The 27,130-nt window shown below is 37.3% G+C and overlaps 1 protein-coding gene across 1 annotated transcript in view; it reads left to right on the top strand.

Moving 5' to 3' along the window:
• Cntn5 (contactin 5) overlaps positions 1–27,130 on the top strand; it is a 1,192,645-nt gene that overhangs the window by 687,527 nt on the left and 477,988 nt on the right. Inside the window, exons 4-6 of the mRNA XM_055615494.1 lie at positions 11,642–11,863; positions 23,448–23,571; positions 24,789–24,964. Of these exons, the coding sequence (XP_055471469.1) occupies positions 11,642–11,863; positions 23,448–23,571; positions 24,789–24,964 (522 nt within the window). The remainder of the gene's footprint in view (positions 1–11,641; positions 11,864–23,447; positions 23,572–24,788; positions 24,965–27,130) is intronic.

Genomic DNA, 27,130 nt, shown 5'->3' with positions numbered 1-27,130 from the left:
GTTAGGAAATTGTGACCTGAACCGTAGAGGATAAATCAGACATGTTTTACATCTATAATTAAGCCATGAGTACATGACAGAAATGTTCACCGGTGATTTCTCTGTGGCTTAAAGTCTGAAGAACATCCCCCCACTCCTGTGCCAAAATGCTAAGCAGACAATAACTAGTTCTGATCCTAATTACTGCTTGCTTTAATGAAATTTCTTTCTTTGTAAAGTTATTTGTATGCTTGGGCAATTAGGAACAATGCCTAAACTACTCAAACTTTATATTTCATTGGGTTAAATCCCATTTTAGTCCTTGGCTCATTTCCAAACCTTGATGAAAGTAACAAAAACTTTCATCCTTGTTTTATTACCAACCATCTCCTATAGTTCTTATCACGTTCTCTATACCTTCTGTAGATTACATTGATGGGGCAAATTTTCAGTATGCTAGTCTTGATCTCTGTCTTATTTTTGTTTCTTTGCTTAACTAATACTGTCAGTTCCTCAAGCGCTACTGCTTTTTATTGTCATGAGTAAGGTTACCTCTTAATAAAATACAAAACATTTAATAACAAAGTCATAAAGCTATGACTTTGGAGACTGTTTCAAAATATAAAGATAATGACTGAGACAAATGAACAGTAGTGTAACAGAAGGGAAAACCTATACATTCGGATACAACTGTAGGGACATCTTTGAATTCATTGTATAGTTTTCAAGAAAATTATAATTTAATATTATGTATGTATGTATGTATTGAAATCTTGTGGAAAATTATTCTGACAGCTTTTAGGTGCTTTTGGATTCAGTCCTTCTAACTCAACACTGACTGCATGCAAGGCACTATAGCAAGCCTTGTGGTGGGTTAATTCAACACATTACTTCATTGAAGCAGGGAAGATACTTAACACTTATGGTAAGGACTCCTTTGAGGAAGACTGCAGGATAGCTATTGCATCATTTTATGTGCTTTAATATCACCAGGAAACATTAATATTTTCATTCAGCCATCTCTCGGCCAGATTAAATTTTTCTTCAATAGAGATAGGAAAGAAATAGCTTTTCATCATGTATACTTTTCCACTGTGGGTTCTTAAAAAAAAAATCTGTTTCTTTTTAGACGAGGAGTGTTTACAGTAAGGGGACTCACTTTCAGTTTCATCAGCAAAAATCTTTGGACAGTAGACTTTACATCATTTCTCATCCAATGTATCTGTTAAAAACTCACAAATCATGAGTTACAATAAGGTTTTGATTAATTGTTGTATGTGTAGGTAGGAATATACATGTATATAAACCACATATGAAGAAGCCCATGAAGGTAAGAATGTGTTGAGTCAATGGAACAGGAGTTAGAAAGTGTTATAAAATGCTATGTGTGTGCTGTGACTGAAAACTGGGGCCTCTTAAAGAGAAAGTTAAGTGTTCTTAACCACTGAACCATTTCTCCAATGAATAAATTAACATCTTCTAAACAACGATACTCAAACCAAGGAATTCTGTTCTCAAGGGTAAAATGTATTTCTAGCAAAAGTCTCATGTTCCTTTGAAGAATGAATAAACGTCTATCACCATGATTTAAAATTTAAGCTTATATCACAGAAGTAAAAATAAAAATAATGTTCATCAAACAATTGGCAGACTAACATTTTTTCCTAATGAACATGGACATGTAATAAACTATTTCAATCTTCACAGTAGCCACTGTTAATTAGTTAGCATTACAGATTTACAGGAGTTCTGAGAGATTAAATATTGACCTAGTTTCACATGTATTGAACAACAAAGTTGGTAGGAATCTGAACAAAATAGGTTTTATGAGTAAGAATCTAAAGCTATCAAGCTACATTTTTGTATAGTAATATAAATTATGGAATAGATCAAACTGAACAAATGAACTCCTCATAAATACTATTCATTGTTCTATAGAAATAGTGAGAATAGTGCAAATGTCAGACCTTCCTTTGCTTCTGATAACTGGTATTTGCTTCTAGGGTTGGTGAATTTATTAGAATTTTACTTTAAGCTCTTGAACTTAGGGAATATGTTTTACAGTACTTAAAATATTTAATACTTTTACATTTTTAGGGAATATCTTTTGTAGCCCAGACTGACCTTGAAGTTGCTATTTATCTACAAATGAACTTGTGCTTTGGAAATTCCTGAGTGATAAGGACACAATTTTGTACCACCATGCCAAATTTTATGTGGAATTGGGGAACCAAACCCAAGGGCTCATAGTACTAAGTGAGCACTCTGACAACTGAATGATATCCCTAACTCATAACTTTAAAATTTGTGTTCCTTGGGATGAGAAATTCTTATAAGCCTTTAATCAGGTCTTTGGCATCTCTGTCTTCATTTATGAAATTTTATTAGCAACGCACCTCAGAAAATACCGAAGTATAAAATTAAAAAAGCTACTTGGCTATACTCTGTAACATTGTACATTATCAAATGGGAGGAGTAAATAAGATTAACTGCATATAAATTCACATTTTAACAAGTTTGTAGATCTATTCATTTGAGAAAAGGTATTTGATAAGTAAAAATGAATTGACCAAATGTGTATCCTCCACTGCAAAATATTAACATTATCATAAACGTCTTCAAATTTCAGCTGTTTAAGAAATAGTTTGATCTTTAGACATGATGAAACTTTTAAAAAATAAGATTTTTGAGACACTTTATTGTTCAACAAAATTTTCTTAGGTTCCGAAATTATACAGACTACATCAGTTCTCCAAATCCTATGTGAGTTCAAGTATACTTCTGACTTTACATTGAGATGTATATGTGTGTCTTTGTGGATCTGATATTTGGAGCAAAGTGTGATATTATGATAAACATTAGGACAGAGTCAGTAATTCACAGGTAAGCACATACATGTACTGTAAGAAAAGAGATGTTTATATCTGTATATGTGTATAATTTATTTATGTTTCAGTATCTCTTAAATTATAATTAAATTTCTTTCTAAAATGATACTAAGTGCCCTATGGAAATACAGTTTTCTAAATACAATTTATATAAGTGGAAAATTCTACAGATTTTTATCTTTATAAATTATTCACTGATCCATGATTAACACATAGAAGGAAAATGTACGTAATCAGTTGGAAGCCTAGCTCATTTGAGAAAAAAAGGTAACTCAGTTTTGACTGAATGCAGAAAATGGTATGTAAAGGTTCTATTGAGTAATGGGGAAATGTTAGTTAGTCAAAAAACATTTGCTTTGCTGTGCTGGCTTTAAAGGAAAGAAAGCAGTGTTCGGGTCAGGCACTGATGGAGAAGAGAAACAAACTCCTCCGGAATTGTTGAGATGGAACAGGAGGATCTCAAGTGAAATCTCATGCAGGGTTACAGAAGAACTTACAGGTGTAGGATCCAGGGCAGGAGATCTCACAGCATTGGTGGGCTTTAGACAAAAATTACTAATTTGTGTGACACCAACAGGAGAATTTGTAGAAGCAATTAGATAGAAAGGTCTAAAAGTGGCGGGAGAGGTCTGGACTGTCCTTAAGGAATGCCAAAACAATCAACCCCATGTCTACAAAGCTTGTTTGAACACAGAGAAAGAAATAAAAGAGCTTTTGTCTGGCATTAGGAAACCAAGCCAACTTGTTAATTGAACACATTTCCACTTTCACCTGGTTGTTTTGGCGTACTGTAGACATATCCTTGTAATTCCTGCTCCATTCAGAGTGGAAACTGTAGTGTTCCTCTCTCCAGGGACCTCATGGGACTTTTCATTCCATGGTAACCAAGTAATGAACACTTTCAATATAATATAATTAAACATTATAGGAAAGAACAGAGTGAGGTTCTTTGTGACATTTCAATAAACATGCTAGCAAGCAAAAATACACAAATGAAGGTCACATTTGCAATTTTTATGAAAGTGTCTATGTTTTAATTAGGTAGCTGATAAATGTCATTGAGCCTAAGCCACTGACCAACTGTCATGTTAAAAAAGAAGAAAAATGTCAGCTAAAAAAGTCACCTTTTTTTTTTGCATTGTCATGAAATAAAAAGTCATAGCCACAATTAAGTGTGTTCAGCATCAAGATAAGTGGGTTTAATGACAATCTCAAACAAAGTTTAAGGAAGAAAAAATATTTTGACAGCAGCAAGGATATTGCAGTAGGGTTTTGTGAGGCAGAGTTTCTGTGCTACCAAAGCACAGGAACCAAACATGAGTCCGGAGCTGGGGGGTGCATGTCAGAGCTGTCAGAGGGCTTTGAAGTAACAACGAAAGGCAGCGCTTCAATTTGGTACATGGTCTATTTTGATTACTTTGGATTTTGTTAATTGTGTGCAGATGAAGTGGGTGTGGGCATATCATGGGTTTGCATGCAGAAGTCAGAGAACCACATGTGGGAAGCTCTCTCCTTCCACCACGTGGGTCCCCAACTCTGGAACTCACATCACCAGGAAAAATACAGCATGTGACTAACAGTCAAAATCAGCTTTAATGACGAGATGTGAGGTCTCGTCACATCTTGTCACAGTGGGCACATGTAGAAAATAAAGGAAGTAGTTGTCCCTAGTGAACATATTGTAAGATATGCAAATGATCCATAAATATTAAGAAACACATTGTTTCCTTTTAATTCTGGAAAGAGGGTAAGTGAAATCACTTCAGAGCAAAGTGAGCAAGACATTTTTGAACAACAATTTTATTTAACGTTTTAATATGTTTTTAAAAAGTGTATTTGCTCTCTGTGTATGTGTGCTTTGACTGCCCACCATGCGCGTCTGCACACCACCGGCATGCCTGGTGCCCATGGAGATCAGAGGAAGGTGTCCAGGCAGCTGCAGCTGGAGTTGTGGATGGATATTTGCCACCAGGTTGGCTGCTGGGAACCAAATATGTGTCTTTTTCAAGAACAAGTGCTCCTCACCACTGAGCAGTCTCTCCGGACTTTAAAAGGACTCTTAAGATTCAGAAAGCTCCTGTTCCATATTCTAAGGAAATTCATAATCTGGAGGAAAAAGATATATGTCGGGATATTTCCACAACATAGCATGTAAGAGACACCTCACCCATCACAGAGATGTTGTTATATACTTTGTAACAATTTGGGTAAAAAAATTAGCTGGGCGTGGTGGAACACTTCCTTAACCTCAGCACTTAGAGGACAGAGGCAAAAAGATATCTGTAAGTGTGAGGCTAGTCTGGTGGATATAATGAGTTCTAGACCAGCCAGAGCTGAGTAAGGAGACTGCATGTATATGTGCATATACACATATATGCATTGATATGTAAATGGAACAATAAATACATATATACTTAAATAAATACTTGTGATGAAGAAAGTGATCGCAGCATGTGTGGTCAACAGGAGGCTGCATGCAGAAATGACTCCAGTTTCTTTGAAACCAAACCGAGCCAAACCTGCCTGTGATTCTGGTCTGTAGCTCAGAACCCTGTTGCAGTACTGTTTTGTGAAGCAGCTTGCCACTGCCATTAAGACGCTCATTGATCTAAAGATCAAATACTGGCAAGGCACTTTGAAAAAAAAAAATGTGCATGATGGCTGAGGAGCAAGATGAAAGCCTGTTTTCATTCCTCAATCAGTGTATATTTCTGTTATATTCAGAATGTTTAAAATAATAACTCGAGAAAAATTCAAAGCACCAGAATTTCTTCAGGGTCCGAACCCTGTAATTTACTTCTTAAGGTGGAGGATTGTGACAAGGGTCACTTTGACCAGAAGTTAAGGCCAAAAGAAACAAAAGGCAGGTGAGAGACACACTACTGGGTGAGGGAATCCTATGAAAATTTAATAAATGCGTGAGAACTGTCTTGTGAAGTGGCAGTTGGTGATCTGTAGTGAAGGTCAAGGTGGCAGCTCCTGTTCAGAGCTGGTTTCTGGCAGTAGGGTGTGCTGAGATAATAAGTTCTGTTGCGGGACGGACGTGTGGGTACAGAATGTAAGAGGGCACGCTGAATCTGGATGCCCTGCGCCAGCCTGCTGTGTGTCTTTGTTTCAGGGTCGCTGGGCTAAGTTCTTTCAGTTCAGTCGCAAGCAGCAGAATCCACAGCAGTGATTTTCAATTGGCTTCCAGGAGTATCCTCTGTTAAACAAATGCTCACTAAACTGGTCAACGGCCATTGAGAATTCCCTTACATGACATTTTTTTTTTTTTTCTGAAGAAACTGTTAGTGGCAGAACTCCTCATTTATTCTGGCATGTGTCCCACCAACCTCTGGTTCCTAGAGTCAAAGCCATGGAGACTGACTTTGAAGAAAAACTACTTATAATGAGTGGTTGTGTTGCTCATGTAATTCATGCTCACTCTTACTGTGGATCTTGCATCACAGTGGATGTGTGAACACCAGAAAGACATCAGCAAACAGCAATATATAACAAGGATGGGGTTTCAGGTCACATATGAAGTTACGTATTTGTCCAATGCACACAGCCAACTAGGCTGGTACAACTCCATTAATCTCAGCCAAGTTCCTTATATGTCCCCATATGGAAGAGAGTCTCCCAGTGGAGGTGGTACTTTAACAATGGCTCTGAAACATGCACCATGTCTGTGTTGCCTTAATATCCTTTTCCTGCAGTTTGTATTGGGCACTTCGTGAATTCTAAGAATCGTTTGAAGACAGGATTCTGTTTTATTTCTTTTTGTTTCCGCATCTTGTTCAGTGCAGGATGCATAATAGATAATCATTTCTTGTCCATGGGATTAAGTGTTAAGCCATGTATTGCAGTATGCATAAATAAACCATGTTGATTATCTATAGTTACCTAGAATTCTGTTAATGTAAGTGCCCATGCTTGATTCCATTCCAAAGCCTTTTATAACTGAGGGCACGTACATTTAGAAGATGTACTATAGAAGGTATATCGTACCAAAGACATCACAAACGTCACAGAACCATCACATTCATTATTTATTTTGCCGATGTATCAAATGCATAATTAGTTCATAAGACATATTCTAAACTTGCAGGGAACCATGCCTTCTGAAACTGTTTTTATTTTTATCTGGACTATGTATTAATGAAAAGTGTCAGTATGGGATAGCATGTTATAAAATAATCTATATGAAACACAACGAGAATGTGACAGTGTGCTGTAATATACTGTAATATAACTCTTAAAACCACATTGCAGCCTTCTGTTATCCAATGTAATCACTAATGTGGTCACACCACACAACCAGGACCACATAAATTGTCTCAGTGATTCATATTATAAAAGAAATACTGACTTAAGCGATATTATGATTTTTATTACTCAAAGAGATTTTGTGGAAATACTGTAGCTTTGAAAAATTAAATACAGAATAGGAAAATTTTCTTTTTTAAGTAAAATCATATCATATTTGATTTAATATGCAATGTTTTCATGATACATCTCTCTGTATACCACCAAGTCCTTACTATTCAGACAGGGACATAAAGCTATCGTCTTACATCATGTTGGCTTCAATTGTTCAGAGTCGATCTGAGAAGCAATGATAGGTAGGATAGACCTCTGTTCTCCATACTCTGCGGCTGTGTCTGCTTTTCAGTCTCGGGCAAAAACTCTAGGACAGCGTTGCTCTCAGCTGCTCCCTTTATATGTAAGAATAGTTAGTACAGATACTTGAGTTTAAAATGGTCTTTTAAACATAGTGAGTTTCACCCTTTACAGTGCTCTCCAGCTCAAGGAGGTAAAATTCTTTAAAGTCATACATAATACAAAAATGCTGAATCAAGGCAGGTAGTGTATATGATCTGGACTATTTCAAACTCCCCTGTGCAGGAGATGCAGAAATCAAGTTGACATAATGTAGAGGGTTTAGACGTTATTAAGCTTTTTTAAGTGTGCTTCATGGCGACCGGCTCTGCTCTGGTGGTCTACCCACCTGCGCAAGCTTCGTCAAACACAAGTGGCCTGACATTGCACATTGAACATGAATCCTCATTAGACAGAACTGCCATAGCATTTACCCTGGCATAGGTCGGAGAGCATTTCTTCATGCTGACGTTGATGAAAAATTGAGTCCCACAGTAGGTGTGGAGACCGAATGGCTTTTGCTTTTCCTGGGGGCTATCATCCATGTGCAGTGGTCCTGCTTTCAGGAAGTATTGCTTTGAGCATTTAAGCGTTATAATTAGGAAAACCAGCACATTTCACTCAGTGTGTTAGAACATTTTTATTTTAAATAAAACCAGAATTACAGGAGATGCATGAAGAGAAATCGCCTGCCACTTTCTTCCTCTCTGGTGCGGCTTGCTCACCTCTCTGCAGCCTTCAAATCTGCTCTCCATGTGTGAGGCACTGACTGCAAATCTTCCAGTGCAGGATCTCATCGCATGCTCTAGAGCTATCACCAACATTTTATAGCCCTGAAGTTCTCTTTAGAAATATCCTAGAAACACTCAGAAACATATGGGAAATTATTAAGTTTAATTGGATTCAGAAAATTTACAAATATTTAAAATATCATGAGAGATGAAAATACACCCTTTATTTTGTTTTATTTGTGAATGTTCCCCCAAGGAATCCCAGTTCTGCATATTCCAATTTATTTTTATTAATATTATTTATGTTCAATGGTAGTATTTTAAATCTACAAAATGACCTTTGAAGTAATGAAAAAGATTACTGTTAGTTCTGACACCACAAGATGTGGTAATGTCATTCTGACTTAGTAGACCATGGTTTTATTAAATAATCTAACTTTAGTGGTCTCAGGGTCATTTGAGAAAGGGATGTTTAATGAAGGCATTAATATTTACTCCTACCCATCTTCCAGCTGGGATCCCAAGGTGTGAGAGCACCAGGTTAATTGAGTTTTATCGCAAAATCTCTAGGCCACTTAGAAATTACTGTAAGGCACATTCCCTAAGGTCTGATCTATATAAAGTGAGAAAATAGAAGGAGAAATGAGCAACGCCTAACTAGGTTCCATTGACGTTGCCAGCTTTGGTACTTAATAAAAGATTGGCCAACTAAGAAGTCATTTTCTCTGAAAACAGTGGATCAGGAGCTACTTTTTTTTCTAATCAATTCTCAGAAAAAAAAATGGAAAAAGACCACTACTTGCTGTAACAGAAAAATTACAAGAATGTGCAAATGTTATATTTTCTTTAATCCACAATTTCTATACACACCTTCACTTTTTTCATAATTTACTTTCGGGAATACTCCTAATAGAAAAGTGTCACGGTTGCTCTGCCATCTTTGTTAGCCACTATTTGAGCTCTTCAAGGCTAAACATCAATTAAAAGACAGGATTTGTACTTTTACATTGTGGCCTAATATTAGCTGAAGGAGATAAACTGAAGACTCGCCTATCCCAATGAGATAGAGGAATAGGCTCAGAGGTGAATTCCAGAGACAAGCTACAATGCAAACCATCATTACTTTGATTCCTACTACCAGGTAGGAGTCATTCTAATTTCATATATGACTTTGTTCTATTCCATAACACCTATATAAATGAGCTTTGATATCCCCATTCTATAAACACTAATCTCTTCTCAGTATCTGATGGCTGGGGCACAGAGCACGCTGTGGAAAATATCCAATAAGGTTTTTTTTTCTTGACTTTCAGAAAAATTGCATTTACAATTTCATAGTAGAGAAACGTTAAACTTTATGTGATACTTTCGCACCTAATGTGCTATTTCCAAATCATGGAAATGTTTCTACGTCCCAAAATATCTGTATGAGGCAGTGCTGTGATTTTAAATAATTTTAATTATGAGAAAGCTTACTGGTAAAGACATGACTTTCATCTTACATTTATTTATCAGGGATTAAGATAAAACATATTCTCTGTACAAAATCTTCTGCTTCTTAAAAGTATCGCAAGATGGGTGCTGGAGAGATGGCTCAACAGTTAAGAGCAATTGTCTACCCTTTCAGAGGACCTGGGTTCCGTCCATTTGGCAGTTTCCTACCATGTGTAACACTGGTTCCAGGGGACCTGATGTCCTCTTTTGGCCAATATATAGGTACCAGGTATGAATGTGGTGCACACACTTACATGCAGACCAAGCACCCATATACATCAAATAAAAATGTGAAAAAAGGGAGGCTCCCCGTTCTTAGCAAACTGTACAGTTCAGTTTATATTAGATTTGCAAATTCAAAATGTCTGTTTTGAACTCAGGATGTTTAGATTGTTTTCCAAAATTATGTACTAAAATTAATATCTGTGTTAGAGTTATTTAGAGGAACAAAACTGATTGAATGAATAAATACAAAGGGGATTTATTAAAATGACTTACAGGCTGTGGTTCAGCTAGTCCAACAATGTGTGTTTGCCAATGAATGTCCAAGCATACAGTAGTTTTCCAGTTGGTGAGGCTGCTGTTCTTTGGTATACACCAGAACCCTAAAGAAGTAGTTCCAATGTCAATGAAGGAATGGGCTTCCTAGTGATAGCAAGCAAGCACAGAGAGCAAGCCTGCTTTCCCGTTACTATTGGCTACCACCAGAAGGGTGGGGCAGATTAAAGGTGGATCTTCCCACCTCAGAAGTAAGAGCATTATCATTGATGGTGCTGAGCGTGGTAGCATGCTGACAGGCATGGTGCTGTAGGAGCAGCTACATCCTGATCTGCAGCCAGGCAGAGAGGGGAGAGAGATAGAGAGACTGGGCTTGGCATGACCTTTTGAAACCTCAAAGATCACCCCAGTGACACACTTCCTCCAACAAGGCCACACCTCCTAATTCTTGTAATCCTTTCGAACAGTCCTACTTCGTGGTGACCAAGTCTTCTAACATATAATTCTATGGGGACCCTTCTCATTCTAACTATAACAGTATTTTCTGAGCACGCAATAGTTTAATCTATTTCAGATACTATTCAATTTTTTTTTCTTTTCTTAACCAGCACCTTAGAAAATTAAGTAAAATACAATCAAAATCTTTCTCAATAATTAATAAAAATGGAAGTTTTGTAATATTATTTCTCATTGATATTAACATAAACAATCTATAACTAATATATAGAGTGAATTATATTTAGAAGATTCTCTCATGTTTAATAGTTGAGAGCTTCTGGGAAACCTGAGATATAACTTTCAGCATAAACAAAATGGTTACCATAGCATCTCCAGTAAGGCATGATGCTTTCCAGCCAGCAAAGTTTCTCTCTCTGTGTATTTATCTTTGTGGATATAAAACATAAATGAGAATTTTTTTCCCCAACTTCAGTAATAAGGAAGGTACTGATTTACCCAACATCGAATAGAATAAAACAAACTCAAAATACATCCAAATATTTCTGAACAAGAAAAATATGTAAGACTGAGTGTTTAAAAGTTTATTTCCTCTCTCCCTTTCTCTTTTCTTCTCACATTCTTATTCTTTCATCCTTCTTTTCCTCCTCCCATTTACTATCTTCCTTTGCTTTCCATACTCTATTTTCGCTTCATATATTTTTCACTCTTAATTTCATAAAGGAGCTTACTACAACCAGTCAGGTTTCCTATAATATTCCAAACCTACCAGTTAGCCCTTAATATTTTGTTTTTTGTTTGTTTTGTTTTGTTTATTTTTTTGCATTCTAGTATGAACTCAGTTGTAGCAGATCTCCAACAGTTTAGTCAAAGGAAAATTATTTTCATAAGAAAAAAAAAATCACAAACCAAAGGCCTTGGGTTTGACTCTGAATTGCTGTTTCCTTTTTACAGAGTACGCTGAGGCTCTTCCCGGTCTTTCTACTTCATATGCCACTTTGCTAAGAATTAAGAAGAGTTCGACCTCATCTGCCTTTGGTTCCAAGAGCAGACCGCGGTACAGCAGTCCTTCACTGGGTACCCTGAGTGTTTCTCCACCAAGCTGGCGAGGGGCAGCTCAGCAGTACCGCTCCCCGGTCAGCCTTTATCACTCCTCGGATGCCTTCAGACAAGACGGTAAGCGCAGAAAAAAATCAGGCAAGGAATGCTTCCCACAAGACTGCTAGTGAGAGGTCACAGCCTAGTGCAGTGAGAAGAGGGCTGGACTTCACTGTATTGGCGAGCAGGTTTGGAAGAGTAGGCTCAGCTTTGGGAAAGAGGTGGAGTTCGGAGACGCTCGTGCACGGCGTAGATAGAGCATCTGTGCTTGTTAATTGGTGTACTTGGAAGCAGTTTGGAAGGGGGACTGCTGTTTTCTCTGATTGCATTCAAATAGGTAACTCTCAGAGTCCTTAAAACAGACTGCTGTTTCTAAGAATACCAAGAGAGTGGAAAATGATCTGTGCCTTCTAGGACCCGCAATGAATTTAAAATCACCACTTTGTAAACTGCAGTGTTGGAAGGCAAACGGAGGTCATCAGGCCACGAAACAAACGCAAAGGCCCACTGGGTGGAGGAGCCTATTCATACCTTTGACTTCTGTCCTAAACATTTCTCAAGACTCTTGTTGTAATTAACTGTTAGTTATTATCACTACCGATAGTGATTACAACTAAATTTTAGACTTAATAATCTGAAAGTGAAAGCACTTTTTTTTTTTAAATTACAATTTGGCAATGAATATCAGTAACCTCAAAATAGACTTTGGAGACTGGAGAGATGGTTCAATGGTTAAAAATGAATAGTGCTCTTACAGAGGAGTCTGTTCCCAGACCCTGCTCTTCATAGCCTGCAACTACTCTAAACTCCAGTTCCAGGTGAATGCAATTGCTCACACACATGTTCTCAAACCCCCACACAGACATATACACATAAGCATAATTTTAAAAGGAAAACCTTTGAATAAGTGAAATAAACATGTTATATTTTAAAATAAAAGATTAATGCTTTTATTTCTAGATTTTTCTTTAGCAAGCACCGTCAAGTATAATATATCATATATCCTATGGCTGTATGCTTATATTTGGCTTTCATTTTGAGTGATAAATAAACAATGCAGATGTCACATTTGAATAGCAGCTAAATTAACAAACACTCTGCAGTGATTAACATTATGGGCTGAAAGTATTTTCTAGTTGTTCCCTAATCTGTCATCATTAGACATGCCTAGCTAGTGATGAGGGAAAGGCTCCTGCCATGACTGTCAGCAGACACACTGGAATGACCTCACTCAGTGTCCCCAAGAAATGTGTGGCTTGGGTACAGTTGCTGCCTCTGTGGGAATGAAAGCACAGAGGTGGGTGCGTGTCTGTCCCCAGATCACATGGCTTACAGGCCCCACCCACAGTTTTTGATTATACCTTTACTGATTTTAGGAGAAATACTGACTGACATTCAATATTGTCTGAGGACAGATGAGACATTTGAAGACATATTTTCAAGAACTCTATGTCAAAGATTAAAGTATCAACTTAGGTCCAGTTGTCATGCACAGGCCACTCATTATTCATAATTACATCAATCACTTCCCTGTTAGCCACCAGCCCACGATGCCTGCCTTTACAGTGTATTCACACAGGCTGATTGGACCATGCCTGTATGTTGACTGTCAAAATACTTGACATAGGTTTAAAAATTCCCACTGCAATGTATTTAATTTGCTTTCTAACTGTCATTAAACTTATACCTCAAAGGTTTCACACATGTAAATAGTGCATTCTGATGTCTGTCAACCCCCACCCTCTACAAAGCCTCTACTCCCAACCCGTTTAAACCTCGATTCATTTTAGAACATCCACGTCCTTTTGTTTGGTTTTGTAACTGGTAAGTTTAACCAATAACCTGTGTGACAGTAGATTTGGAACCCACCATTAAAGGCGGCAGCACTCATCAGCGGATACGTCACTGGCAACAGTATCACATCAGACAGATAGACATCAGGATTGATATTTTTGAGGGCATTGTTATTTTATGGGATTATTTAGAAGGTGATGAGTGTTCCGAAACACAAGCTGTGCATATTTGTCTTAATCTCCTACAAGTTGGTACCTCTCAAATAGGACTAAAATATATCCAGAATTCTGAAGTGAAATAAAAGCAAGTTATAAAATCAGTATGCACAAGGGTCGAAGATAGATCCAGGTACTTTCGAAGTGTCTCTTGTAAACACTGCTCTCCACAGCATTAGATCTTTATACCTGCTGTAGGCCAGTCCCATTTTGGACTAAGTAGTGGCCTAGTGTGTTAGTCAGGGCTTCTAGAAAAACATAATTTATAGAACATATATATGTATATATATGTGTATGTGTGTATATATATATATACATATACACACACACACACATTTATATATACATACACACATATGAAGAAGTAGGTTCTAATGCCAGTGAAGGAAGAGACTTGCCATTAATAATGATGGCTAGTTGGTGAAGCAGGTCCTTCTCTCATGTCCTTTTTATTGGCACCCACCAAAAGGTTTGGTCCAGATTGAAAGTGGGTCTTCCCACCCCAAATAATCCATTCAGGAAACATTCCATCACAGGTGTAACCAGAAGCTTGAGTTACAGTTAAAAGAAGATGTAGTCATATTGACCATCAAGAATAGCCATCACACCAAGGAACATAATTCTGGCCAGTCACTTAACAATACTCAAAAGTTCAAATGGAATATTCTACTCTTTTTGACAATAAACACACGTTTCTGCATTCATCTCATTATTAGTTTATACTTTGTACAATCATCTATAACTCAAATATTACTATAAAAACATTAATGAATTTCATCCCGCTCAACATTGGCTGGTGAGGCCCAACTCACAACAAAGTGATTTTGTATATCTGCTCTCCTGAGTCTCTATCACATACACACACTGGTTAGGAGCTCTGTTAAAGTACAGAAGGTGCAGCACTTCATTTACAAAAGGCTCCTACTTTATTAGCTATCACCCATGCCTGTGTCCTGTGGATTATGCTCTGGGTAAAGCATAAAAAAAAAAATAGCCTCTAGTCCAAGATACAACTTAATCTAATATAAATCCTCCAACGTAGTTTAATCCACATTTTAGAATATCCAAGAGAACATTCTCAGGGCTCCCCCTCACTCCTGTTTTCTCATCTGAGTGTTTGATAGATCTCAGCTGGATGTGACTTTGAATTCTTTCTCCTGGACGAGAATGTGACATATGGCTTTTGTCAGGTAATTCCCTTTAGCTTTGCCGGAGAGTCAAACCTGAAGTTGACATGCTCCTGTGAAAAATGAGAAAAGTAACAGAGCTTGAAAAGGAAGCCATCCTGATCCTGCCCAGAGTCAAGCCAGAAGGATGTGGCACATATATATATTTTTTTTATAAATTTAAAATCCCAGTTTGCTGAAAAAAATATGGAGAAACAGATTAACACTCTAGTAAACATCCAGCTGAAGCTCATGAACAAATACAAGCAAATTTAGACTATGTTCATTTTGATATATCCATCATAACAGACACTGGAAAACTTCCATACTTTTTTTTACTCCTCGGAAAACTAAGTATTGAAATGAATAATTTATCTTTAGGAAACAGAATAGATAAACCTAAAAATATAATGGTGGTTTATAAAGGTGGTATGATTTCATCTCCTTACAGTGGTTAAAATGAGATATTCTGGGCCAAAAAGATGGTTAAGCACCTCTTGCAGAGGACCTGCGTTTGTTTCCTAGCACCCATGTATAGCACCTCACAGCTACCTCTAACTCCAGCTCTAAGGGATCCAATGTGCTCTGTGGGTACTGCAGACTCACACAACAGCCAACATTATTCACAGCCTCAGTTTACACTCTGAGGGTAAATAAGAATCACATGTGTAAAATTTACAGTCACAAGGACAAGCCACATGTGACAGCAAGCCCCACAGGGCAAAAGCATGTTTTTCAATCAAGGCATATAAACAGAGAACAATAGAACATTTTAAATGAATAATCTGAAGTAAACTAAGTCTTACTTACTACCCCAGGAGCTCAGAAACACATTCCAAGAACAATTCCATATTTTGAAAAAAAAAAAAAAAAAAAAAGATGAGATCACAAGACCTTTGTCTTGTGTTCTTGGAATGTTCTCACAAGCACTCACATGATTCCATTCTGGGACCATGTTCTGAAACCTGAGTTCAATCCCCAGTGTCACAAAAGAATCTGAAGGAAATGTAGACAGCAGAAGGCATCAAAAGTGACTCATAATGATTCCCTTGTGCTTAACCTCCCCGCTGCTCCTATAGCCATAGCTGTGAACTGGCTTCTGCTGAAGGAACTCTGACAGAACCTAATTCCTATCACTGCATTACAAAAGACCCAGCTTCCTCTTTTCCTGTCTTTTGTTGTTGTATTGCTCCTTATGCTGAAAGGTGTGAGCTGATCCTGAGGGCTGTCTGTCAGTTAAGACAATTAAGAATAAGTGAGATGCAGCATCCAAAAATTTCCCAGAACTCCATCCTGGGGAACAGGCATTTGAGAAGGGTCACAGGTGGCTCTATGCACACTTTCACCTTATGAAAACCATAGAGTCTGAGGTGGACCAGGTTAAACCTCCCCTGCTTTCTGGAGCCATGGAGACGGTGTGAAAATAGACCTTTCCCTTTCTTCATTGTGTGGGTGTCCTCCTTTCCTGACCACACTTCCCTATTCTCTTCTGCAGACTATCCTCACACTTGCATCCTGGAAAAAGCTTCATCCACTCTATCTATTTTAATTTTCTGTGTCATCTTGTGATCGTTCCTACATCTGGGTACATTTTTTAGGCAGCCAATCCCTACAGTCAGCCAAGAGTTGTTTATTCAGAACCTAATTATGCATTCTTTTTGTTCTCCTTAATATTCTGTGCAAAAACCCACTTTTTAGTTCTATTTGTTACTTTAGCAGATGCTGCAAAACAGAAAAAAAGGCAAATGCTGCAAGTTGGAGAGATAAAATTATTTTTTCCTACTATTTTATTTAATCATCAACACTAAATGTGGTAAATCTTATCCGATTAAAATTGTGAAATGTTTGAAACAAAGGAAATTTTGTGACTACATATTAGCTTTATTAAATTTTAATATTTTGCCCACTTTAGTGCTATTTTTAAAGGTTTTCTTATATCACTCTCTATATATATTATACATATATATATATATATGTTTCCTTCATGCGTGTCTATGCACCACATGTGTATCTCGAGCATGGAGAAATCTACAGAGGGTGTCAGATTCCTTGGAGCTGAAAGTTACAAATGATTGTAACTTCAGCCATGGGTGCTAGTCAATGAACCCAGGTCCTCTGCAAGAACAGCAAGTGCTATTTACTGCCGAATCATCCTTCCAGATCTCTATTTCAGTTCTTAAATTGTTATTATTTATTTGTGTGTGTGTGTGTGTGTGTGTGTGTGTTTGTGTGTAGGATCACATGACAACTCTTGGAAGCTGATTATTCCTTTCACTATACGAGTTCCTAGGATCAAATGTAGGTTGTCAGGCTTGCTGGGAGGTGTCTTTACCCACTGAAACCGTAATGTCATAATCTCTTTCCTCGGAATCCTTTTCTCCTAGTTGATCTTGTCCAAAAATAATGAATATATGATCATTTAAAATGTCTTAATGTGATTGTATTTGAAATACCTTTGCTTTGCTTTAGACTGTAGTGGATAACAGTTTTTTCTTAGCACTTCGGTTATTTGCACTTCCCCTTTGATAGGTAAGAAGTCCGTTGCCCACTGACCTATTCTTTGTAAATGAACTGTCTTCAGCAGATTAAGTTTTCTACCTCTTGAATGTTTACACATTTACCATGTATCTTTCAAAAGTGAAAATTACTGTCTTTTATGTCAAATATTTACAAAAGATGAGATATAACTGTTTTCCAAGCGTGCAATGTTCTACTCTAACCTTCAAAACCCACTTCTCTGCTTAACTATTTTTTGTGGTTTTTAAGGCTCTCTGAACTTTTTGTAGGATATTAACATATGATCTATCTAGAGTGACTTATTGTTCTTATTCCTGACTTTAATTGCTCTGTGTCATTCCTGGCCTATATTGGAATTTGGGTCTTATTTTAGCAGGTACCTATGGTGTGGAGGACATTTTGTCTTCCTTCTGTTCTGAATATTTATCTAATCTGCTTAACAGCCCAATCATTAGACATGGCTGCTGAAGTCCATAATGTTTCTAAGCAGCTATGCTGGAAGTAATTGTGATTGAGCTATTATGACAAGAGGAAAGAACATTTTATTAAGTTCAGAGTCAGGAAGCCCGTCTTGCTTGGCCTTAGAATGGGACACATCTAGTCACAGAAAGCACACTCTTTACATTGTAATGATCATGAAGGCCATCACACTAACTTGTGTCATATGATCAGCAGTAACTACACTGGGAAAGCACAATCCAAAGTAGATTAGATATTGGAGAGCAATCCAGACACAGCAGTGGGTATGTTTGGGGCAGAGTGCACAGAGGGAACATGCCTTGCTTTGTTAGAACTGGGCATAATAAACCATACTTACTACAGCATCTGGACAACGCCAATGAATTTATTAATAGACATACTTCTTAAGGCAACTAAATTTTATTTTTTTTATATCTAGTCAACAGGAATCACCCATTAAGGCAGTGGAATACATTTTCACCAAGAGTTGCTTGAGCGACCTCTGAGGATCCAGACTGTAAACAATAACAAAAGCTCCCTCATGGTAGGGGTGAAGTAAAAAAATAAAATAAAATAAAATAAAATAATAATAATAATAATAAGTGTTAGTAGCATATTGTTACACTTAGAAAAAGAAAAAAATATAATCATGTATAGGAAATCAGAAACCGAGGGGATAATGAGAAGATAGTTGGTCTCTCTTGTACTCTTTTGCAGTCTTATCCAGTCAAGGATGTAGCTGTAGCATTTCTCACTCTGGGTATTTCCCATAAGTGTACTGAGAGGAAATTCTGGTACTCCTTCAGATGACACTGCTGGTATGCTGCTGTTAGACTGCATGGCAGCCAACCTGGGTTATAAATTAGAGGTAAACAGCAGGCAAAAGTTTAGGGCTTGACATCAAACATAATAGCTCAAAAGAATAATATAAAAAAGCAATTATCAGAGGGAATATTTTAGTCTACAAGGCAGTTTAGAATCCAGGGGGACACAGTAACAGCTGGTCGTGACCCTAAGAAACACTGAAAAAGACATCAACAATGAAAGCTTCCCCAATAATTTTAGTTTGGGGGCTCTCAAAGTACTTAAATTTCTTAAATAGTTTTGGTGCTAATGATGTTGGTACCTGGGAAGTTTGGGAAGAAATGGTTTGGATTTCAAAAGCTGGGAGAAAAGAGTAAATCCAGTATGATCTAGTTAAAAGATTCTAGACGGGAAAAGTTTAGCCTTTGTAGCAAAACACACAGCACCACGGCAGTTCTTCAGAGGGTTGGACACCAGAAAAGTCCCAACTGCCCAAGAAAGTCCCATGGAAGAAAGTGCCATCCCCAGGAGTAGCTTCTTGGCCCCTCCCCTCAGATTTTGTGAAAGAAGCTTGGGTAGTTTGAAGACTAACATGACTAAAGGACAGTGCTTTAATGGCCCTGTCATTAAAGGGCCAGCACTCTGTGGCCCTGAGTATGTTAAAGAGAGTTAATCACTGGGCTCCCTAAGACTGTCATAGTAGACACTGTCATTAGAGTAAATTTTGTTTATAAATGTTAGAAAAGATAATATCACTGGTATTTTTACATACATGATATTTTTCAAGTATGATGACTATACCGATGTAAAACTATACAAACAATTCACTAATTTTGTAATCAATTTTGAAAGAATGAATGCTTTAAAATCATATTTCCCAATACTGTGATGTTCAACAATATCACACACCCAGATCAATTTATATCTTACATTATTGCATTCATTCGTGGGGATTTTATGATGAATTAAAACCATATTCTTCATTATCTCCTTTTTGTCATCTGTTATAATTTCTCCTGGGATGTTACATACTTAATTAATATTCCAGATATATTATCTCACTTTTATTTGCCCTTCTATTGGATTTCAATTATCCTTTGTATAATTAGGTTGCAATAGTCATGGATTATATTTATTAATAATGAAAGGAGTGCACATGGTCCTGGACTAACTTGGAAAAGAGCTGGGTATATGTTCGGCCTGTTACTCTCAAAGCCAACTCATCTCCTGAGTTTACTGAGCCCATGGTGGCTGAGGCTGATTCTGAAGCTTAGACATAATTGAAAGGGAAAGGATGCATTTTTTGTAGCACGGATCTGTGATACCCAGACTTATCATAAGCATCTCCAGTTTATGCGACTGTGATCCGCTGGCCTGGCTCCTATTCACCTCCATAAACACCACCTCTTGTTCTGATGGAAAGCTATCCAAAATAAGCCACAGTTGCCCTTCCTATTTGCCCTTCCTGCTTCCACATTTCAGCCATATTGAGAGCTCTTGTGATCTCCCCGACTGTTTGAGCCCCAACCTGATACACAGTTTTTCTATAAGTCACAAACCCTTTGCACCAAAAACTGGTAAAAAATGTAGAGGGTATCGCAATTCATGTATGAAGGAATGAAAAATCATTGTTCATGTTATAAAGTTCTCTGAGGAGGTCGACTGTCCCAGTGCCTAAAATAAGGGAGGGATGGGTGGCTTTGCTATGGTTGGTGAACATGCTTGGACTGAGAGTCTCTGTGTTGACTTCTGAGGATGCTGTGTGAGCCAGTGCGAAGAAAGGCACCCAGAACTGACGCAACCTCTTGTAACACTTTAAATCTGTCAGAAGTCAATGAGAAAATATATTTCAGATTTTGGAGTATTTTGTATTTTAGATAAGCACCCGGCTTCTGAGCTGTCTTCAAGCACTGGAGTGAAACGTTAGGATAATTTGTGAAAAATCAGAAAAATACAAAACAAAAGTCACTAACAGTTATATAAATACATTATATAATATAGTATATTATACTATATAGTATATAAATCTATATAAGATATGTTTGTGCTTCAAACTTGAGAAAATTAAGATACTTAGAAAAAGAAAAATAGGGTAAGGGGACTTTATAAATCATATAACAAGAAATATAAATAAAAATTGTTATCTATACTAAGGCTTACAATATTGATAGTGTCTTTTTAAACTGACATAAACTAGCGAGTTTTATTATGACGTTTCAGATATACTTTGGTATCTTTCCTTACCTGTCGCTGTCCCCAATGTCACCCTGCTTACTTACGCTGTCCACTTTCTTTCCCTGGTAGCCTCCCTTCTATATTTGTGTCACATGCACTCCCTTGCTGCTCTGCTCTTCTGGAGGTGCCCTCCTCCTCCACCACTGTGTGCTTTTAGTTAATGCTGTGTGCCGACACTAATGTGCATGTTGTTGTATGTGTTTGTGAGACAGAGAGAAAGAGACGGAGAGAGAGAGAGGGGGGGGGAAAGAGTCTAAGGTCATACATAAAAGAAGTCATTTTTCTCTTTCTGAGTTAGGCTTATTCCACTTAACATAATTATTTTTAGTTCCATTAATTTTTATGAAAATTTCATGATTTCATTTTTCTTTGTGGCTAAATAAAACCCCATTGGGTGTTTGTGGCATACTTTATTTACCCATTGTGTATTTGTGGCACACTTTAATTACCCATTCATCTGTGGATGGTCACCTAGGCTGATTCTATTTACCAGCTATTGTAAATAATGAAGCAACAAGCAGATCACATCTAATTTGAAGCAGCTCTTTTAAAGGAAGTCTTACCCTTGAAACACAAGTCCAATAATTCAAAGATAATAAGCTAGTGCTCATTATATTGTTATATAGCATTATACATATATATAGTATTACAACTATACTATATATACATATATATATATATATCTGTAGATATCTAGAAGTTTATTAATAAAGGTTAAAACCATAACAATGATAAAATGTTCTTAAAATTAGAAAATGCCAAAATTGAGAAATTATATTATTTCAAAACTTAACATTTTGTCTATGCTGCTTTTCTTTCCATTGTTTGTTTGTTTTTTCTTGTCTATTATTTGGGTTGGTTATACCACATAGTGACATAGGGCACAATGGGGAGGATGTCGAGGGCTCAGGTGCTCTCATGACCGACAATGATTCACAAGAATCCATTCTCACACTATGCTCAGTCCTCAGCTCATGTGGTGACTGTTCAGAATAAATCAAGTACACTCCTCTGGTGCCATGAAGCCTTACACACTTTTCTTTCTCTTATCCTATGTTGTCAGTCTGCAGAACTTAATCTTATATCTTTAAAAACTTAATAAGAGACAATCACCGTGTGACTAGGGCTGTGGTCTTCTCTGTGAATTTCAGAGTGTTCATTTTCCGTTGGAAGTAATCGAAATGCTGAAATCAGAGAATTAGACATACAACACAAAAGGGGGAGGAGAGGAGGGAGTGAAAAAGGGAGAGAGAAAAGGAAGAAGGGAAGAAATGAAGAGGGGAGGGAGGGAGAAAGGGAGGGGAGACGTGATAGTGGAGATAAAGGTCTAGATTACAAAAACCCAGAACTTGATGCCTTTTCTCCCTTGCTTCATCTTATATCCTATGTTTACATATTCTTAACTTACAAACATTTGTAACATATAAATCTTTCAGAATCTAACTTAGGTATCTGGCTACTTTGGGAAATGTGTATTGATTCTTGTAAAAGTGTCTATTTGCATTACATTATTTTGCCTTACACTTGAGCCTTACACGAGAGCACTCCAGTGAATGAGGGAAGGATGAACTGTGCCTGTTGGCACATACCTATAATCCCAGCCTGGGGAGGCTAAGTGGGAATATAATGAATTCAAGGTTAGCCTCGGTTCTTCTGAGAGGCGGCCACTGGTAGGTTTCTGAGTAAGAGTGCATGACCTATACCCATGCACACACTGACACTCCTTGGCCTCAATGAATTAAAAAAACAGAATAGTTGGGGGAATGAGGAGGGTATATGCGAGAAGTTGGAGAGGAGGAAGTAGGGGACGCATTTGAACAAAACACATTGTTAATAGTTTGCAAATTTCCAAGAGGAAATAAAAACTATATTTTTAAAATAGAAAAATAAATTTAAAAAAGGCATGGAAATGAATGATTTTACACCTATAGCTCTCATGGCACAATATGAATTTGAAACTCTTATTGTATGCTATTTTTAACAGTCTAAGAGTTTGACAAACGTTAGGCGATTTTGAAATGTCTTTTTATTATTTTCTCGGTGGCTTTGTGAGATTAGAAATAAAGTATGCATATGTATTTGAGATATTCTCATTGTGGGTATCACAGGTAAAGACAAATTTAGATAATTAAAAGTATTATATTATTGTACAAGACATGTATCTACGTCTTCTCTTGTAAACTTGAGTACTGAATGAAAAGGGGGTCATGAATTTATGAGATCGGATAAGCTAGGGTCAGATGCAAGGGGAGGAGGACCTCCCCTATCTGTGGACTTGGAAAGGGGTATGGGAGGAAATGAGGGAGGGCAGGTAGGATTGGGAGGGGAGGAGGAAAGGGGGTTCAGCCGGTTACAAAGTGAATAAACTGTAATAAATATATATATATATATATATATATATATATATAGTAGGAGATGAATTGATCTTACGCACTAAATAATTTTAAAGTGCACATCTTTTGGTCTTTGCAGAAAGTGTGGATTACGGGCCAGTATTTGTACAAGAACCTGATGATGTCATTTTTCCAACCGATTCTGATGAAAAGAAGGTAGCCCTGAATTGTGAAGTACGTGGCAATCCCACTCCTACTTACAGGTAAAAATTAATGATGCATTTATTTTACTTTTTTTTTTCAAAATATTTTACTATATTCTCTTTAATTTAATCTTTTATATATTACTTCCTGACTGCAGTTCCCCCTTCCTCCCTTCTGCCCCACCTTCTCCACGCCCCCTTCTACTCCTTCTTCATCCACTCCTCCTCTGTTTCCCTTCAGAAAAGGACAGGCCTTCCAGGGATAGCAGCAAAACATGGCCTACCAAGTTGCAATGAGATTAGACACCTCCGGTCAAAATAAGGCTAGAAGAGGCAATCCAGTAGGAGGACTAGGGTTTCAAAAGCAGGCGAAAGTGTCAGAAAACAGCCCCTGCTCCCTCTGTTAGGGCTCCCACAACAACACCAAGCTACACACTGTAGTGTATATACAGAGTATCTAGGTTACACGCCCATGCAGGCTCCCTGATTGTTGATGCAGTCTCTGTGAACCCCTCTGCGTCCAGCCTTGTTGATTCCGTGTTGCCTTGTGGTGTCCTTGAATCCTCCGACTCCTACAATCCTTCCTCCTTCTCCAGCAAAATTCCACAAACTCCACCAAGTATTGGGCTTTGAGTCTGCATCTGTTTCCATCAGTTACAGCACAAAGTCTCTCTGATTATAATTGGTCTAGACACCAGCCTATGAGTATAGCCAAACATCATAGACATCACTTCACTAAGACCTTTTTTGTCGGTATTGTTTGTTTCTATCATAGTCTCGGGGCTGTCAGGCCACTGGTTTCTGATCCTCCAGGGCGTGTCAGTGGTGGGCTTCCTCTTGCGGCAAGGGTCTCCACCTGAACCAGTTATTGGTCACCCACTTCCACAATTTCTATGCAACCTTTACAGAAGTACGTCATACTGGCAGGACAAATTGAAGGTTGAAGGTTTGGGGGCTGGGTTGCTCAAACACTCCCCTGGAAGTCTTGTCTGGCTGTAGAAGATGGCCAGTTCAGGCTCTGTGTCGCCCATTACTAGGGGTCTTAGCTAGGGTCAACCTGATGGATTCTTAGGAATTTCCACTAAACTAGGTTTCTGACTTGCGCCAAGTTGGCCCCTCCCCCCAATTCAAGCTGTCTCTCAGGAAAGACAGAGGCAAGGGAATCTGTATGAGTTCAGGCTCATCCAGGGCTACATAGTAAGACCTGTAGTAAACATGCAGGAAGTACCAAATGTTTCAAGTAATTTAATGTGTTTCCCTTCTGATGTTTTTCTCAGGTGGCTTCGGAATGGAACAGAAATTGATACGGAAAGTGACTATCGCTACAGTTTGATAGACGGCACCTTCATCATAAATAATCCAAGTGAAGTCAGGGATTCTGGGCTTTACCAGTGTTTAGCCACCAACAGTTTTGGAAGTATTCTCAGTCGAGAAGCCACACTTCAGTTTGCCTGTGAGTAAACTAAGACTATTTTGCATATAGTGTATCAGCAAAAGTTTAAACCGGTTATAAAGCTTAAGAGTGAAATAGTGTTAAACCATAGTCTGAATTAAGAGCAGAAAAACTACGGGTTTCTTTAGAAGGTATCCTCAAGTTCTCCGGAACACTTACTTGCTAGCTCCCATGTCAACTCAGTGCAGTATTCCTGAGTGTTAAAATCTAGTTCATGAAACCAGATGGTTTTACAAGGCATCCTTCACCTGCTTGGCTCCTTCTTCTGTGCATTATAATTGCTATTTCCTACAAGCTATCAAAGCACAAAATAGCACATTTCAGAATTTCTGCATATATTAGGAACCAAAGGAATGTTATGAAACAGTAATGCTTCAAATGGTGACAGTTAACTCTATACTGATTTTGACTACACACACACACTCTATCTCACACACACACACATACACACACACACACACACACACACACACACTCACACAGAGCTCATGCTGCCAACATCACTACATTTTGGCCAATGGCATTGTATATATGACTGGTTTTTTTTGTAAGATTACACCACCTGAAAAAGCTGTAGGTATCTTGGTTAGTGCAATGAGAAGATTACCCAGTATTTCCACACAGAATGTATCCCATTGGCAGTGAGGCACTGTCTCACTTACAATCTAATAGAAATATGCTTAAAGTGCACCATATGCACTACCAACCAAATGCACAGATCCGTTAAAAATTGTGAAATTCCTTCATTGATCTGGAAAGCTTACACCAAATTAAAAAGTCTACCTAGTGAAAATTTTAATATTATTTGATACCAAGTAATCCTATTTGACTTTAAATTCTTTAGGATTACAATCAGCAAAAAATTGAAAGGGGGATGAAGAATCCTTGAATTAATGCATATAGCTATATTCATTATATAAGTTATCAAAAATGATTTTTAAGTTCATTTAAACTCCGAGGAATGAAGTTCATAATTGATTCTGCTTCCTAGCATTTTTCTTGTGTCATTTCTAAAATTAACGTGAGATCCAGACACCCTCATGTAAAAATGAGAAGAGAAAAGAAACAATTAAGGATTAGAAACAGATTCAGATGATAGAATATTGAGCAAAGTCCTAAAAAATCAAAATCCTTTTTTTTAAATGTTTATTTGGTTGTTTTCAGAACAATGTGCTTAGAAATTCAAAAGAAACAAGAATTGTAGCCTGAATCTACTATTTTTATTTTATAGAATCATTTGTGACAAATCATGCAATCTTAATAGATTTTTGTATTCACAATAATAAAATAGCCCAAGAATCTAAACATGTGCCTTCTGTCACCTTTCTATGGAATAAACTGGCCATTTAAGATATAACATGACATTTTAAAAATAATATTTCCAATTTGATTTTTAGTCTTTCTTGAAGACTACAATTGCACTATAATCTAAATAATCTTTATATTCTGACTTTATTAGCTACTGCACTGTGATTAAGTTTTACAACTACATAAGGTAGCAAAAGCAGATTGTAGGAAGAAAGTTAAATATGGAATGATTACAGTCTGCATTTCTTCCCTTTATTCAAAGTAAATAAGTCTTGAATTTTAGTTGTGGATGTTTAAAAACCATCAGGGCTTGCAAAGCTTTTTGTCATGATAGTATTGTTTCTTGCTGCCTTGTCCACAGTTAGGATGCAGAAGGCTAAATGTGCCTTGTGAGTTTGAGATCAGACAAAGATAGGTCCTTCTGTTAGGTTCTGGCTTCAGAAGACAAAAGTAGGTGGGGACACAATGTTATTCCTTTTTACCAGCAATGAAAGAAAAAGGACGGGGGATCAAGGAAAGAAGGAGTTATATCTAATGTAGTTAAAATTAAGCAAGTATAAACAGATTAAAATTATTCTGAGGTTTTCTTTCTATTCACTTGCTAATAACATGTTTATATAATTGTTCCATACTGTTTTTTTAGCATGTTTACTTGAGTATCTTAAAGATGTGATATAATGTGACTTGAGATATGAGATATGAGATACACATGCAAACTTGTATTGCAGTCTCAGCAACAACCCTACGTGAATCAGCAGCAAATTTAATTAGCCTGACATAAAGCCAAATCCATTCTGTAAAGAAAGTTATAAAGCAATTAATTTAATTTACTGATTTATTCATATACAGAGATAGGAT

Source organism: Psammomys obesus, unplaced genomic scaffold (assembly GCF_907164565.1).
Source record: "Psammomys obesus unplaced genomic scaffold, mPsaObe1.curated_primary_1811, whole genome shotgun sequence".
Lineage (NCBI taxonomy): Eukaryota > Metazoa > Chordata > Mammalia > Rodentia > Muridae > Psammomys > Psammomys obesus.
The sequence above is the reverse complement of the archived record's forward strand: the minus strand, read 5'-3'. Positions and strand labels throughout refer to the sequence as shown.